Source organism: Neopelma chrysocephalum, unplaced genomic scaffold (assembly GCF_003984885.1).
Source record: "Neopelma chrysocephalum unplaced genomic scaffold, ASM398488v2 Primary Assembly neopelma1_345, whole genome shotgun sequence".
Lineage (NCBI taxonomy): Eukaryota > Metazoa > Chordata > Aves > Passeriformes > Pipridae > Neopelma > Neopelma chrysocephalum.
Genome location: NW_020898009.1, coordinates 387,055 through 403,618, shown reverse-complemented (window position 1 = coordinate 403,618; position 16,564 = coordinate 387,055). Strand labels below are relative to the sequence as shown.

Below are 16,564 nucleotides of genomic sequence, written 5' to 3'. Positions count from 1 at the left end.
ATCCTGAAAATAAGTGTTCTATGCTGAGAGGGAGAGAGATCTGGCACCTTGAAAACAAATGCTCTGTCCTGTCTTAATGTTGTGCAGCAGCTGCACAAAAGAACAACTGTCAAATCTGCTTCTGCTCTTGACACTGAAACTTATTCCACAGAACCAGAGATTCATGGAATGGTTTGGGTGGGAAGGGACCATGCTCCAGAATCTTCCCCCTTCTCCAGGTGCCTGTTTGATAGTTTAGGCAGAGATTGTCTGTTCTCCAAGAGTTTATCATGATCCTTTGGCTACGTGAATTTATAGCATAAATATATAATATAAATGTATTTATTTGGCCACCTGGCTCAGCTGCTTGTAGAGCACAAAGTCAGGAAAAGTGACACCTACCTTGGGAACACTGGTCCAAGAACTTGGGAAAAAGAAGCCTAAAAAACCAAAAAGTTTGGATATCAAGACTGGATATTGTTATTTAAGCAAAACATGTACATTTGTTTGGACACTGACAGCTACAATCTCACTAACCAAACCATTTTCATGCTTCCTTTCCTCACTCCACACAACTGGAACATCCCCACAGGTTGTGTCTCTCAGGACTTCTTCCCCAAGAACTAGTTTTGTAGCTGGTTTTAATTCTCCAATGGATTTAAGAGCTAATTCCCACCACACAATCCATTCTGTATTCCAGAGAGTCAGAAAGGCTTCAACATCACCACAATTTCCATTTAAACAACAGGAATTTTAAGCTGGTCTTAAAAAATTTTGCCTTCCAAGCATGGTGGGAACTCTTCATGGGAAGATTGTAATAATGATGCCAATTTCTGGGGCTGTGTCAGACAAGTGACAATTATTTTTATAATTATTTTTATAATTTAAAAGCTTTATCACGCACACAAAGCTCTAGAGAGAGTATTTTACCTGTCCCACTTCAACTCCCTCTCCCCCCTGCTCTGGTCTGCTATTCAAAGATAGTTTTAGGGAAAACTCTGAAGGGAAAAACTCCATCCCAGGCTCATGGAGGAGCTGGATCTCTACAGGAATGAACTTTGAGGCAGGAAAGGGGTTTGATTTTCTCAACTGCAAAAGTTTCAAGGCAAACATTGAACCCACTCTTGTGCATTCCCACAGTGAAATCACCAAAGCTGCCCAGCTGCAAGAGCTGCCATTGGCACTACTTGGTAAATTCTGATCAGAACAAACTTCAAAGCAAGACATAAACCACCCACAGCACAGGCTGAGCCTCTTCCTTCAACTGCTCCTGCACTTGAGGAGACAAAACTCTGCTGGTTAAAGCACTGCAGGCTGTGCTGCTCTAAATGCTACTCAGGACCAGGGCTAGTGACACGTTAGTGAGTTAAAAACCAAAAGAAATGCAACTTGTCTTTCCTCAAATTATGGAAAGCACAAGTTTAACCAGCACTCCAGCATCAAATCCCCAAGAGTTTCTGTGGGTTTTATTATTTCTTGACAACCTTTGTCACGGAGACAAGAAGAAGCAGCGAGATAAGGTCTATTTATTGACTACTGCAAAGCACAAGCAGCACAGTGGTTAGTGGTTAAGAACAGCCAGGAAATCTCAGGAATGCACTTTTAGAAACTGCCTGGGCAGTTCAGCTCTAAGCTGTGGTGCACAGAGTTGGCTCACAAACAGAAGCAACGCTAACAACTCCGAACACTCTAACTGCTTCGACTTACTTTGATCAACTCAGCTGCAAGGCATAATTAAAAAATGGGAGTGTTACAATTTCACAGATAAATCTAAGAAATTATTCCCACGTTTGCTGAAGTCTGGAGCACACACATCTACCATGAAACAGCATCCAAGGCACAGTGTTTTCAAATGTCACCGACTTGGCTTGGCGAGCGTTTCCTCCCCACCCTGGCTCTGCAGTGACCCAGGATATCAGGTTTTAACACTTGCAGTGCTTTGGCTTCCGTGCTTTGTCATTCCCTTCCACTGAATTTGGGATTGCTTCCCTTCAGTTCCACATTTAAAGGCTGCAAAGTCTTTCTTTAACGTCCCAAAGCAGTGACAGAATCAATAACCCAAACCCAGATGAACGTCCCAATTTTCAGTCCAAATTCCAAAAAGGGTTGTAAGAAATAAAATGATTTAGAAGGACAGGAGGGTGTCCAAATTATACAAAGTCCTTATCTAGACTTATGCATTTAAGCAGATTTAGTTTGTTCTTCCAGAAGCTAAACTTTCATTAATATAATATATAATTATATACCTTGTGGAAACCAAGTGTCATCCTGATAAATCAAAGAGCACTTCCAAGTTTTATGAGATTTAAGACATTTAACCATCAGATACCACTAATTATTATAAAAGTGATCTTATAAACACACATATCTGTTTTTAAACTAGCAAATGTATTTTAAAGCACACCTGTGCTCCATGTAGCAGCTCAGGGGCTCCACACAGGTGTTCACTGCTCCAATGAGGAAGGAAGATTTCACATCTGGGTCAGGGTGAGTCTGCAGAGCTTGTACAACATCAATAACGTCAGTGTATCTGTAAGAAAAGAGAATGAAATATGGTTTTAGAGAGACAGAAGGGCACATTCCACCATTCAGGAAGAAATCCATCACTTGCAAGAAGGTTGGAGTCCTAAAAAAGTCCATTGAATAGTGAGAAAGCAGCTCAAAACTTGGCAAATCCAATTTAAGCCAATCCAGACAAATCGAGCTGATTGAGAGTTACATTAAAAATAATTATTGACAACACAGAGAGAAAAGCAGGATAAAAAGTCCAGCTTTCAGGAAGCACATAAAGCATAAAATAACAAAAATAAGTTATACCTAATGCCAAGCATATTAAACACAATTCAAATAAAAAAAGGAAATAAAAAAGCAACACCCTCTCACTTATCAGCATCCCAATTTAAATATGCTTCTGTAATTAATGTATTTATTAATATTAATATAATCAATGAGTTTATTTCTTATTCACTGCTCCAGACACTGCTGGGTCCTGTTTCTGTGTGATCACAAAGTTTAAGTGAACCTGAGTTTTAATTCCAGGTGTTTATTTCTCAGCCAGTCACAACCTTCTCTCAAAACTGTGCTGTCAGTTAGCAAGTTAATGGATTATTCAGAGAATTCCAGCTACTCTAGAGCTGTCTGTACTAATCTCCAACTATCCAGAAAGGATGGAAAACCTCCAATTAGCTGTTCCTGAAGCCACTGCTGCTACAGAATACCAGTTATTTTGCACATTGCTGGACTTTACATCACTCCTGCTAACTCTGAGTAAAAAAAAATGTAAATCTGGCTCTAAATGGAAAAAAAATGATTTTTAGCACTATCAGAATGGTTTATAATGAAGAATATGCTGAGCTCCACGTAGTGAAACAGATGAACACTTTGAATCCTGGGAAGCAAAACCATTCCAGTCAGGTCAGGGTGTGTTGGTTGGTTTGTGTCACCTTATAATGACTCAGAAACAGAGGGGGAAAACTTGCTGCAGGTCATCCTGGTTCTAAAATGCTGCCCTGGAGATGAAAATGTCAAACAGAGGTGGCTCAGAGTACTCACCTTTAGTCCACAAGAAAACTGGTATTTATCAGAAACGTTAATAAATGTTACTCCAATATCACCTCTTTCATCAGGCAAAGAGTTCTGACAGCCCTGCTCTGTGCTGGCAGCTCCAGAGGGCACAGCCATGGAATCACAGGAGGGTTTGGGTTGGAAGGGACCTTAAAGATCATCCAGTCTCACCACCTGCCACGGGCAGGGACACCTTCCACTAGCCCAGGTTGCTCCAACCTGGCCTTGGGCACTTCCAGGGATCCAGGGGCAGCCACAGCTTCTCTGACCTATCTCAGCCTCTCATTGTAAAAAACTTCCCTTATGTCCAGTCTAAATTGAGCCTCTTTCAGTTTAAAACCATCACTCCTTGTCCTGTCCCTCCATTCCTTGTCCCCTAGTCCCTCTCCAGCTCTCCTGGAGCCCCTTTAGGCCCTGCAAGGGGCTCTCAGCTCTCCCTGCAGCCTTCTCTTCTCCAGCTGAAACCCCCCAGCTCTCCCAGCCTGGCTCCAGAGCAGAGGGGCTCCAGCCCTGGCAGCAGCTCCGGGGTCTCCTCTGGACTCTCTCCAGCAGCTCCACGTCCTTGTGCTGTTGTTCCCAGGGCTGGAGCAGCTCTACAGGGGGGTCTCAGCTGAGACAGGGGCAGAGGGGCAGAATCCCCCCCTGCCCTGCTGCCCACGCTGGGGGATCAGCCCAGGGCACAGGGGGGTCTGGGCTGTGAGAGCCCATTGCTTCCATGTGACTGAAGGAATCCCAGGGACACTCCTTCCAAAGGACAAAAAACAATAAAATCAAGAGGTGCAGAAAAGCTGAGTTTAGCACACACATCAAACAGAATTCCCAGAGTGCCACGCTGGAGCTCAGAATTTTAAAGGGAAAGTTTAAAAATGCCTGGGAAATAGGAAGGGAATAGAAAAATCCCTTATTCTTTGCAACATTCCCAGAGTTTGTAACACTTACCCCTGCAGGACCACCAGGAGCCTCTTGTTCTTTTTGGAGAACATGGATTGACGGCCCCCAAGGTTCTGCTGAGCCTCCAGGACCCCGGACAGGTACCTCTGGAAGTGGGTGGCACTGAAACATTCTGGACTATCCATGGTTTGCCTGTAAACAATCCACCTAAACAACAGGAAACAAGGAAAGGGGATCACGTTCTGTGACATAACATTTCTGTTCTCTTTTTATTTTGAACCAACAGACCTAAAATAAATTTGACAAGCCCAAGATTCCACATCTCTCACCATCTCATCATCAGCTCATTCCACTTGACCACGTGGGAAAGGGGGATTTACTTGGCTTTCTGTCCTTTCCAGCACAGGCACATTCTTTACATTAGTGCCAAAAGGTGGGGTTTTTTTGTTTGGTTGTTTTTTTAATAAAATAATGTTGAACAGCTTTTTTTTCAAAGCTGTGCATCCCAGCAGTAACTCTGCTCACTGTCAGCGAGGCAGTAAACAAAAATGATACAAATCCAATTCAAAAGTCTCTGGGCATGAAAATATTTCACTGCAAAAATGGAAAACAGCACTGACATTTGCAGGAAACGTGATGAAATGTATTATTACCCAACCTTCAAAAGTCACCTTGTCCTATAACAGAACCACAAAACTCTCCTGAATCAACTTGATAATATCGAGACGCTGAGTTAAAAGTGAAAAACATGCAGAACACGACTAAGATTAAATGCTGAGGTGTTTGGCTGCAAGATTTAAAAGGATAACAATTGTTTCTTTTGATTTTCCAGAAGCTCTATCAACACAGAGAATGAAAAAATTCCTCCCGTAGATTTATCTTATTGCCACACAATAATGTCCTGACTGCACCTCCTGCTCCTGCAGAATAGAAATCAGGTCACATTAAAAACAAGGATTGTCAGGAGAGTCTTTTCCCCAAAAAAGGAATCTTTTCATTCATTTCCTTCAAGTTGTGGCACCTTCTATCCTTGCTTAAGGCAGGATTCATTTGGCCCTTCTGAGATGATTCCTGACTGTTGTAACCTCAGTGCTATTCCAGGTACACGTGAGATCTGCAGGGATTCCTGTGGTTTTCTTAACATGGAATAGCAACAAAGAAACCTCCTGGGCTATTTTTTTCTGTCTAAATATCTAAAATTGAAGGGCAAATCTACCTGGAAACACAGTTAAATGAGATACCTGAAGTCATAAAAGTGAAGTAACAGACCCTACAGGACCTCAAAAATATTTATTGACTTTATTCTTTAACACTTCTCTTTACAAATTAGAAACGAGGTTTACAAATAACAATTCAACGTTGATAATTTAATCATGTCAAGTTGTTTTTTGGTGATTAATATAACCAGGACTGCACAAACCTTCCATACTCCTTGGTAAAGGTGACGAGGAAAGCACAGAGATCACTGGAACGACACCCTGGGAGCCCAGTGAGGATGGTGATGATCACCTGGAAAACAGGGAACAGGGAAGAAGGGAACAAGTCCAACATTAGCAACGAGCTACAACAATTAAACACCCCCAAGGCTTCTATTTTGATAAAGTCTTAAGTCTGAACACAAAATGAACTGACAGTAACCACAGAAACACTGGAAAAGACACCAAATAGTTTGTTTTCTGTGATGAAAAGGGCACATTCAAACACACTTTTCTTTCTTTTTTAAACACACGCAGTTAAACCAACCTTAAAATCAGATTTAAAAACATTCCCAAGGGTTTATGAATTAAGTGCCAGTAGGGTCCCTGAAGCAGATCCCAGGAAATGACAGCCACCACACTGCAATATTCCAAGAGAATTATATTCCTGCTGCTTTGACTTGGTTGCTTTCAGCAGGTTTCAAACGCTGGGAAGTTCCAAGGAAATATTTTCTCTGAAAATGCTATTTAAAGCAGGCCTTAAGTTGACCAATTGTTACTGCCCCTATAGAGAAAGGAGTGTTCTACAGATAATATCAGCAAATGTTAAATATCATGTGCTCCCTCCATGCTATTTAAAGGACTTTTATGTTCCAGAGAACAATTCAGTTAAATTATGCAGCAATTCATAAAAACAAGCTGCTGCTTTAGGGCCAAGTCTCTCTGGACAGAAGAGAAAACTTGAAGATTTACACCTCATTTTTCTACCTCTATTTCACCAGCCTGAGAAGCCATTTGCACTTCCAAAAGATTGTTTAAGCAGGGAAAAAAAACTAAATACGTAACCAGGAAAATCATTCTTATCCTAAGAAACCAGTTCAGTGGGAGCTGGTGGTGCTGGAGGAGGGGACAGAGCATGGCTGGACATCCAGCAGTGCTTTTATGACACTAATGGCAACATTTGTTAAATAAATAAATAAATTAATTAATTAATTAATTAAGAGTTCATATTTAATAATAATAATTATTATTATTATTATCATTATTGTCCTCACCTTCTCACTCTCTGCTTTGCTCTCAGGAGTGGTTTCTGGCTGTTGCAATAAAACAGGGAGATGTGCCCTCACCACTGGCTTGTTGCTGACGCTGCTGATGGCGAAATGTCTCACAAACCTGGAGAAAATAAAAGGTTTTATTTTCTTTACAGCCACGAGCAAAAGATTTCATTCGTAAAAATAGCCGGGAAATCGCTAAAATAAGATTATTCAAAGGTCAGGCTAGAGAGGAAAGAATTTGTCTCACAACAGAATGATTTAAGAATTATTTAATAAGCAATTTTTAGGTGACTACACGTACCAAAATAATTTGGTGTCGTTTCTGACAAAACTCATCCCTTGAACACAAAAATAACTTCTCACCTCTCCAATTCTGGAAGGGCAGAGGATAATTTCAGCTCCCTGCATCTTTCCCCAGAAGGAAAAGACAAGGCATTAAAGAGCTTCTGAACACTGGAATGCCTAAAAGAAGCAAATTAATTAATTAGTTAGTTAAAGGAGAAATCTAAACATTTATGTTCTTTAAACCACGTGGTTACATATTAAATAGTACAAAAAAAAATAAAGTGAGTGTTGAACTAAGAAGGCAACAATTCTTTTTTTAATTTTTATCCAAATCAATGAGTAACAGCATTTTTCTGACTGTAGCACACAGTTCATTGTGGAATTGCACTGCACTGGCATCAACTTACATTCTCTTTTGTTCCACAGACAGGAATTCTTCCTGGACAACCCTTAAAGATAATCCTGAGCTTGTCTGGTTTTGCCACGAGGAGAAAACCTGGAGCAAAGCAGAGCTGGGCATGAGCATCGTTATTTTTCCAAATTTGCTTTCCATTTGTTCAGGGATTGCTTTTGCTCACATTTTCACCGGCTATGAAATATTGCACAATAATGGGTTTGCTGCAAGAATTGCCCAGAGAAGCTGTGGCTGCCCCTGGATCCCTGCAAGTGTCCAAGGCCAGGTTGGATGGGGCTTGGAGCAACCTGGGCTAGTGGAAGGTGTCCCTGCCCGTGGCAGGGGATGGAATGGGATGATCTTTAAGGTCCCTTCCAACCCAAATCATTCCATGAATTCAAATGATGGCAAAAGTCTCCACAGATCAGATTTTGTGACCTCTGTGGTTGGGCTGGAGCTGCTTTAAGAAGTAACTTTACTGAAATGCTTCAGTTTTCCCTGATAAAAATGTAGGTGTTTCTAACCCAAGTGCTGAACAGCAGGAATTGAATTAATTCAAGTCTCTTTTAAGTACTATTATCATTTTCATGAGGTGAGACTGCAGCAAACATTTCTAGACATTTAAGAAAAACTCTGCTCCTTCCCAAAAGCAAAGGGAGCCCTTGGTTCCTCCAGGGAATGATGTTTTGGCTCCCATCCCGTTGCTCCAGCCAAGGCACATTAATCTGACTGGCACTGTGAACCTAGAAATCAGATTCAGATGAATCACACAGCCAGTGCTCGGTATTTCCCTTCTTTTCCTAAGGAAAAGGCAACAGCCATTGTCATTTCTCACAATAACTTTCTGCGAGACAAAACAACTTGGAGGGGAGACAACTGCTTCCCATTAACAAATCAGCATCCCAAACACCAGGGGAGGAGATAAAAAACCATCAAAATAAAAGATCTCTCTGATCTGAACAAAGGCAATATTGCCTGTGCAGAAAGATCCAGGCAACCCCAAAAAAACCCAGCCACTTCAAAAGATGTAGGAGAGACTAAAAGAAATGCCTCCAAGGGATGGGAAGAAGGGAAAATTGTATTCTGGAGGAGGAAAAGGGCTGGGGATGAAGTGAAAACACAGGTCAGGCAAAAGAGCTGCTGCAGCTTTAGAGAAGGGGGAGAAAACAAGGGAAAGCAACACATCCCAAAGCCTGAAAAAATCTTCCTCCCTTACCCATCAGAGGGAGGATGTGAAAGGTTTTGTCCCATTTTCACAGGATTTGTAAAACCAGATTTCAGCTCTGTGTGCTCAAAATCCTGCCACCATCTCAGTTTTTAATAAACCCAGGTCTGCAGGAACAGGTAACTGCCATTCCCTGTTTCCAGGAGGCTTGGAATAATCCAAGCACAGGTCCAGGAAGTGAGGTCTGATAATTCAGAAGAGTAAAACCAGCACCTCCATCTTAGTGAATCCTTGTGATCTGTGAGACTTCAAGGGCACGTGGATTTATAGAAAGAATTTTGGTGCAAATCAATAAATATCTGAAGGTAAAAACTGACAAACCACAATAATGAGTTTCCACAGCTCACACAGTCAGGGGCACTCCACCTGAGGGAGAGTTTTTGTTCAGGAGGGAACATCTTTAAGACAAAAGGATTTGTTTTATTGACTTGAATTTTAGCAAAGCAACTGGTGTAGGGCCAGATAAGAAACTTAAAACTGCAGAAATTGAACCCCTGTGTGGCAAAAAGTGAATTCAAGGGAGGACAGGGATAAATAGCAGCAGAGGCTGGGGAGTCCAGCAGCAGAGTTGTTTAGGGAATGCCCTGGGATATCCTTTGCAATGAATTTGGGAGGCTGAAGTGAACTGACAGCATTTTAGGGAGCTAAGCTGGGAGATGCCTCATAGAAAAGTAAATCTAAGAAGGCAAGAAACATTCTGGGAGGAAATGGAAGGAAAAATAAGAGGAAGGTAAGCATAAAAGCAAGAAATGTTTCTAAAATCAGCTGCAAGAGAGGAAGGACCTGAAGGTCTGTGAATCCATGAATCCAAGGCAGCAGTGAAAAGTAAAGGCAAACCAAGGGGACCTCAGAACATTTTCAGAGCAGAGAATTGTTAATGCCTCTGTATAGGAAACAAACCCCCTCATCTATGATTCTGTGATCTCAGACACTGCACACAGTTTGGATGTCTACAGTCAAAAAAAAAAAGATCAAAAGAAAAGCACTAAGACATTCAGAAGAAAAGAGAACTTTTTATAGGCACAGATTAAAAAGGATCTGGTTTTATTTTATTAGGCCAAATAAGGCAGAAAGAATAGGTCTGAAATTTCTGGATATCTCGAGGGTGTGTGCTGGGAGAGGGGAGAAAAATAAAAGAGATATAAAAGTAGAACTCATAAAATAGGCTGAAAATCCCAAACCAAACAAACAGATTCCCAACCATTCACAGAGTGGAACAGTGGGAGGAATTTAAACACTTAAGATAAAAGGAGGGGACATTTTATGGTGCCATTAATACTTCCAGTGGGGACTACTCACTGAGCTAGGTGGTCTTTCCCAGTCCAGTGTGATGATCACATCCTAAAAAGCCCTTGTGAAGTCCTAAAATCTCCAGGCTCGTTTCCTCAAAAGCACCATTGTTCCAAAGCTGTGTTTATTAAAAGCCTCTGCAGCACTCTGAATGAAGCCAATCCATTTAGGGAATAACACAATGCCATATGGGAGACTTAAAGCCTTCCACAGAACTTCCCTAAGAACAGGGATCCCAATGTGTGTGACCACAAAAAAATCCCCCACACACAATAGAAGCTCTGCCACTGCATGGAATTGCTGCAGCCAATGGAACACATGGAAATGCAGCTCCCAGGAAAGGAGCTCTCGGAGCAGGCAAAGGGAAGCACATGGGGAGCATTAAACTGCACAAACACCACCCACCCTGGAAATCCAGACACAAATTCAAGCTTCTCACACAGGCAAGTTCCTGAGATCAGGAGCAATAACACTCCTGGGAAGGTCTGGCCCTTGAGAAGCTTGAGTTTGCAAGGCAGATGTCACAGGTCACACAAAGAATCAGAGTTCCCAGTTGGAAAAGAGACTCTGGAGATCCCAAAGCAGCAGATTTTATACTGATTCTACAATGAAAAGGTTTTGTTTGTGAAGACTGATGGAAGAAAAGCCTTCAATTTTAACTCTTCCTGTATTTACTCATCAGGCAACAAGCTTTAGTGGCTCAATTTGTGTGAGACATAAACCCCTTCCCTCCAAACTTAGTTAATACAGGCACCAAACTCACCCTTGTGTCTCATCTTAAACATGGTCATTATGGGGTTCCCCATAATTTATATATTATTTTATATATCACTATGATTGCATTTGACTTCATTTTACCCCCCTTTATCATAAACATTCTGAAGTGGTTTTTTTTCTTTAAAAGTTAAAAAAATTTCATCCCATTGAATTTCAAACTTCCAGAAATATAAGACTGACAATACAAGAACTTAAGAAAAGCTTACCAATCTTTTTTTTTTCCTTTACCTGTGAGTAAAAAGCTTTATAAATCTTTCTTTTGGGGAAAAGTGCAATCATCAGAAAGTTGTTCTGGGTATGGAATTCAACTGGGAGGTGAGGAAGCAGGGAACTTTTGAAGTCTATGAAGAGAGCAGCAACAACACTGTTCGAATCCTAGAAATGGGAAAAACAGGACAAGTTGTCATTAACAGTTCTTGGAAGTGGAAAAAAAGGCTTCATGCATTAAACAGCAGAGATGAGAAAAAAACTGTTACAGTCACCCCCAGGCATAAAGAGCTGGGCATTCCTGAGTTTCCATGGCACAGGGATGGAGCACGAGGGTCAACTGAAGCCACTTACAGCCCCCCTGAATTCCTACTCTGCAGCCTCTGGAGATATCAGAAGCTTAAAATAAAGGATTTGAGATGCTTCTAAACACCTAAGTTTTGTCTTGCCTTGAAAAGAAAAGCTTGTTTTTTAATATCCACTCTTTCCCCCTTCAAAAAAAAAAGACCTTTCTTCTGTTAATGCTTCACAACAAACTCTTCTTCATCCACACCCACACGCCTCTGACACAGACACCATGTGGAGAATGAATGAAATGCCACCTAAAATGACTGAAATGCTTAAAAATAACTAAAAAGATTGGAAGTTTGGTGCTATTGCAAACTTTCTGCACTGTGCTGTTGAGTTTCTGACCTGACACGGGCCATTCTGGCACAAGACACAACTCTCAGGTCTGTCATTCAAAGTGCAGCTCACTTGCATGCTGGAAGTGCCCCTTTTCTCTCAGATTCTTTACTGAGTACAAGTTCTATTAAATTTCTTGCTTTTTTATCTGAATTGTCTTCACCAACAGGACCCTGAAGCCCACAGGTTGTGTCTCCCTCAGAAGCACTGAACTCAGGTTGTCTGATTTTTGTTCTATAAAACATTGACCTTTGGTTTTTTTGGGGTTGTTTTTTCATTTGTTTTTCCCAGATTAGATGCCCCATCCCTGGAAGTGTCCAAGGCCAGGTTGGAGAGGGTTTGGAGCAACCTGGGCTAGTGGAAGGTGTCCCTGCCCATGGCAGGGGTTGGAACTGGAAGAGCTTTAAGGTCCCTTCCAACCCAAACCGTTTCCACGATTCTGTGATTCTGGATTTCAAGACAGGCTCAAGCTTTGACTTGTAACTCTTTTCATATCAAAGTATTACAAAATCAGGACAATTTGCCAGCATGAAACATCCCTGGGAAACAGGGATTTCATGCCTTAGGGTTCAAACCAGAAAGTGAATATCATCCACCTCCCTGTCAACAGGAGAACTGGGCAAGGAACCCAATGTACTAATTCTTGAGAAGAAAAAGCTCAAGTTGGGGAACTGTTACATAAGAACTGGTATCAATTCATTTGCAAACAGAATCTTCATCCTTTGCTGACTGAGGGATTAATTATAAAAATAATCCTCTCAAAGTCACTGAGGTGAGGGAGGAACATACAAAAAATATTCTCCTACAAGAGAACAATTTCTCTTAAGAGAAAACAGCTTTTGGGACTAAGAACCCACAGATCCTGCATTCTGCAGGATGGCCCAGAGATTTCCTGGGGTGTGGCTGAAAGGCCAACTCATACACCTGTGAAGTGTCCAACAAATGTGCTCCTCCTCCTGGAAAACATTTGGGGTTCCACAAAATTGAAAAAAGCAGAAAAGCAGCAGCAATAATCCCCATGGACAGGACGTTAAAAGGATCTGGTCCCAAGTTTTACAAGATGTTGATGGTGTGAAATCTAAATATTACTTGGTAATATTTGCTGATGAACGGTCAAAATCTACTCTGTATCCATGTCCATGAGCCTCGAGGATTTCAGGAGCTCAGGAGCAGCTTTGTGCCCAGTTTCTCCATGTTGATATTTTCAAGTTAAAAAGCAGAACGTGGTGACAGAGCTGCTAAAAACCTGCACTTTGCACCACTTCAAGCATTTTTGTCTTTTATTTGAAGCCCAGCATTAAATTATCCTTTCTTTTTCCATTAATACTGTTGCAGTAACTCTTGGAAAAAAGGAAGTAACAATTACCCTGCTTCTCCTGTCGCTTGTGAACAGTTCAAACCCTCCACCCTTGCATTATGCCAAGTCAGTAGAACAACAATATTCTCTCTGTCAAGTCTTGGCCTCACACAAAAATCTGGCACCAGTTCAGCAGGGATGGCCAGGTCCCAGAAAGAGCAGGCTCTCTGAAAGTGAGTGTCTTGACTCAAACAATAGAAGGAAGGTCAGTGTTAAAATAGCTTCTTAAACTACAAGGGGCAGCCAGTGATGCCCAAGGAAAGGCAGCTCAGGTGAGATTCCCTGTGCTGGTGTGTTTGCACCTCAGTTGGATCACACACTGGGGTCACACCTCGAGTGCTGTGTCCAGTTCTGGGCCCCTCAGTTCAGGAAGGACACTGAGGTCCTGGAGCAGGTCCAGAGGAGAGCAACGAGGCTGGGGAAGGGTCTGGAGCACAAGTCCTATGAGGAGAGGCTGAGGGAGCTGGGGCTGTTCAGCCTGGAGAAGAGGAGGCTCAGGGGAGACCTCATCACTCTCTGCAACTCCCTGACAGGAGGGGGGAGCCAGGGGGGGTTGGTCTCTTTTCCCAGGCAACTCTCAGCAAGACAAGAGGGCTCAGGGTCTTCAGCTGTGCCAGGGGAGGTTTAGGTTGGAGATTAGAAAGAATTTCTTTCCAGAGAGGGTGATCAGCCATTGGAATGGGCTGCCCAGGGAAGTGGTGGATTCTCCATCCCTGGAGGTTTTTAAGGTGAGACTGGATGTGGCATCAGTGCCATGGGCTGGGAACCACAGCGGGGTTGGATCAAGGGTTGGACTTGATGATCTCAGAGGTCCCTTCCAACCCAGCTGATTCTGTGATTCTATGATTCTATGATTCTATGTGTCACTGCTTTCCTGGATTAAAGGATGAAATCCTACATGGAGGTACCTGAACAAAAGAGAAACTAAAGGAAATTGGGTTTTTTTCCCCACTTTAAGGAACAGTAACCAACCCAAATAATTTCCTTTGCACTCTGAAGAAGTGCTAGTTAAACCCAGAGGGTCTGCCTTGAGCAGGAAAAATCAGCTGAGCTGCCACCACGGACCTCTCGCTTCCCACTGAGCCACAACAAGTGATATTCAAATATAATGGGAATAAAAGGCAGCATTTCACCCTCCCAAAACACCCCATGACATCAGAACACCTCGACCTTTCCTCTGTCCACCCCTTCACACTGGTGGATGTTTTATGAATGTCACGCTCTGCAATTTTTCCTTGAATCAAAAGCAATTTTCACACTATTAACATCAAACTGCTCACCCAGATTAATACAAAATTCCCTCCTCTTTACTCACTAATCACTGATTTCTTAGGTTAATCAGCACCAAAAGTGTGGAGATTTGCATCAGTTCTTACAGTTGTACAGACACAGGTAAAACTGAAATAAGAAATGGGGCTGAAACAGAGATTTTGCACCAGGGCTCTACAGAATTATTGTTAAAGATTGATAAAGAGTTGATGGCAGTAAAACCAGACCAAACACTCACCCCATCATAGAGGGAGATGGAACTCATGTGGTTCTTGGAAATGGAAATGCTGCCGTGGTGGGGATGAGCAAAGAGGATGCCATCAGAAAAGAAGTGCAGTTTACCTACAATTTGAGAGGAAAAAGATTTATATTAGTTATATATCAATATTTCAGCACCTTGTGGTGAATGTCATTCCTTTCTGAGGAAAAAAAAATCCATGATCCTGCAGGATTTTGGTTTTTATATATCACTACGATTGCATTTGGCTTCATTTTACCCCCCAGAGCCTCTTTATCATAAATATTCTGAGGTGTTTTTTTTTCTTTAAAAGCTAAAAAAATTTCATCCCTTTGAATTTCAAACTTCCAGAAATATAAGACTGACAATACAAGAATTTAAGAAAAGCTTCCATCCCAAACAACTCAAAATTTAAATGGAACAAATAGTTCAAATGGCAAAATCAAACACTGTTTAAGTTTGATTTAAAGGGAAAAAATTAACTTAAAAATTAAGTTTTAAATTAAAAACTACCTTGGAATTTAAATTGAAAAGTTAATTTTAAAATTTAAACACTGTTTAAATATTCCCCTTCAACATTTATAACATTTAAATTTTGGTTCTTAACAAACCTGCATGAAGGAGAGCAGCTGGAAATGAGAAACAGCAAAGCTGAGTGGGATAATGGATAAAAGAAAATTCCATCAAAGTGTTAGAAACTGGTATCAGCAAACAGCTGATTTCTGACAGGCTTCAGAAAGCCATGAACAAATGTCTGAGCAGGGGCTGCCAGCTGGCCCTCTGCATTTAAAAGCAGCATCACATCCCACACAGGGAAGTTTGTGAGTCAGCAAAAGGGAAAAGTTAAATATTTTCTTTAAAGAAAAAAGAAAAAAACAAACAGATTTTACTCGGTTACATTTCAGAAAAGTCAAAGTAACTAAAATATATGGCTGAAAGTGCCTGCTCAGCTCCCTGAAAAAGGCTGGGAAGAAATAATAAAGAATCTAAGATGCTTTCCACTTGGAATGGCAGCTTGGGATGAGATCTTCAAAGTTGTTCAGTATTAAGGTTTTGTTTTAATGAAAATGGCCTTAAGCTGAAGGAGGGCAGGGTTAGATGGGATATTGGGAAGGAATTCCTGGCTGGGAGGGTGGGGAGGCGCTGGCACAGGTTGCCCAGAGAAACTGTGGGTGCCCCTGGATCCCTGGAAGTGTCCAAGGCCAGGCTGGAACAACCTGGGCTAGTGGGAGGTGTTCCTGCCCATGGCAGGGCGTGGAATCAGCAGGACTGACAGTCCCAACTCAAACCATTCCATGATTCTGGAGCACCTCTGCTCTGGAGCCAGGCTGGGAGAGCTGGGGGGGGTCCCCTGGAGAAGAGAAGGCTCCAGGGAGAGCTGAGAGCCCCTTGCAGGGCCTGAAGGGGCTCCAGGAGAGCTGGAGAGGGACTGGGGACAAGGGATGGAGGGACAGGACACAGGGAATGGCTTCCCACTGGAAAAGTGAAGATTTAGGTTGGATATTGGAAAGAAATCCTTCCCTGTGAGGGTGGTAAGAAACTGGAATAAATTTCCAGAGAAGCTGTGGCTGCCCCTGGATCCCTGGAAGTGTCCAAGGCCAGGTTGGAGCAATGTGGGCTAGTGGAAGGTGTCCCTGCCCATGGCAGATGGTGGGACTGGATGGGCTTTAAAGTCTTTTCTAATCCAAATCATTCCATGATTTTATGCACCTTTTGCACCCAATAGTGCCAGACCACAGAGCTGCAACCTCAGCAGAGCCCAAATTTGAGCACAACAAAAAGGGAACGAGCTCAACTTCATTTTCACTGGAGAGCCAAGAAAATCCCTCACCCACTGATTTAACCCCTCACTCACATAACAGTCCTGATACCACCTATTGGAACCCTCCAACCCAGAAGTTATCAAGACATTTAACTCCATAAACCTCCTCCCC

At 42.2% G+C, this 16,564-nt stretch overlaps 1 protein-coding gene across 5 annotated transcripts in view; it reads right to left on the bottom strand.

Annotated features, from left to right (window-relative positions):
• Positions 1–16,564, bottom strand: part of CUNH20orf194 (chromosome unknown C20orf194 homolog) — a 70,218-nt gene that overhangs the window by 12,779 nt on the left and 40,875 nt on the right. For all 5 annotated transcript variants that reach the window (XR_003537608.1, XR_003537609.1, XR_003537610.1 and 2 more), the window contains exons 21-29: positions 14,631–14,734; positions 11,104–11,250; positions 7,597–7,685; positions 7,268–7,366; positions 6,905–7,022; positions 5,855–5,943; positions 4,483–4,641; positions 2,384–2,509; positions 382–419 (exon numbers count right to left, since the gene is read on the bottom strand). Coding sequence is in view for 1 of the 5 variants with exons in the window: in XM_027705587.1 (XP_027561388.1) it covers positions 382–419; positions 2,384–2,509; positions 4,483–4,641; positions 5,855–5,943; positions 6,905–7,022; positions 7,268–7,366; positions 7,597–7,685; positions 11,104–11,250; positions 14,631–14,734 (969 nt within the window). In the remaining 4 variants the exon portion in view is untranslated. The remainder of the gene's footprint in view (positions 1–381; positions 420–2,383; positions 2,510–4,482; positions 4,642–5,854; positions 5,944–6,904; positions 7,023–7,267; positions 7,367–7,596; positions 7,686–11,103; positions 11,251–14,630; positions 14,735–16,564) is intronic.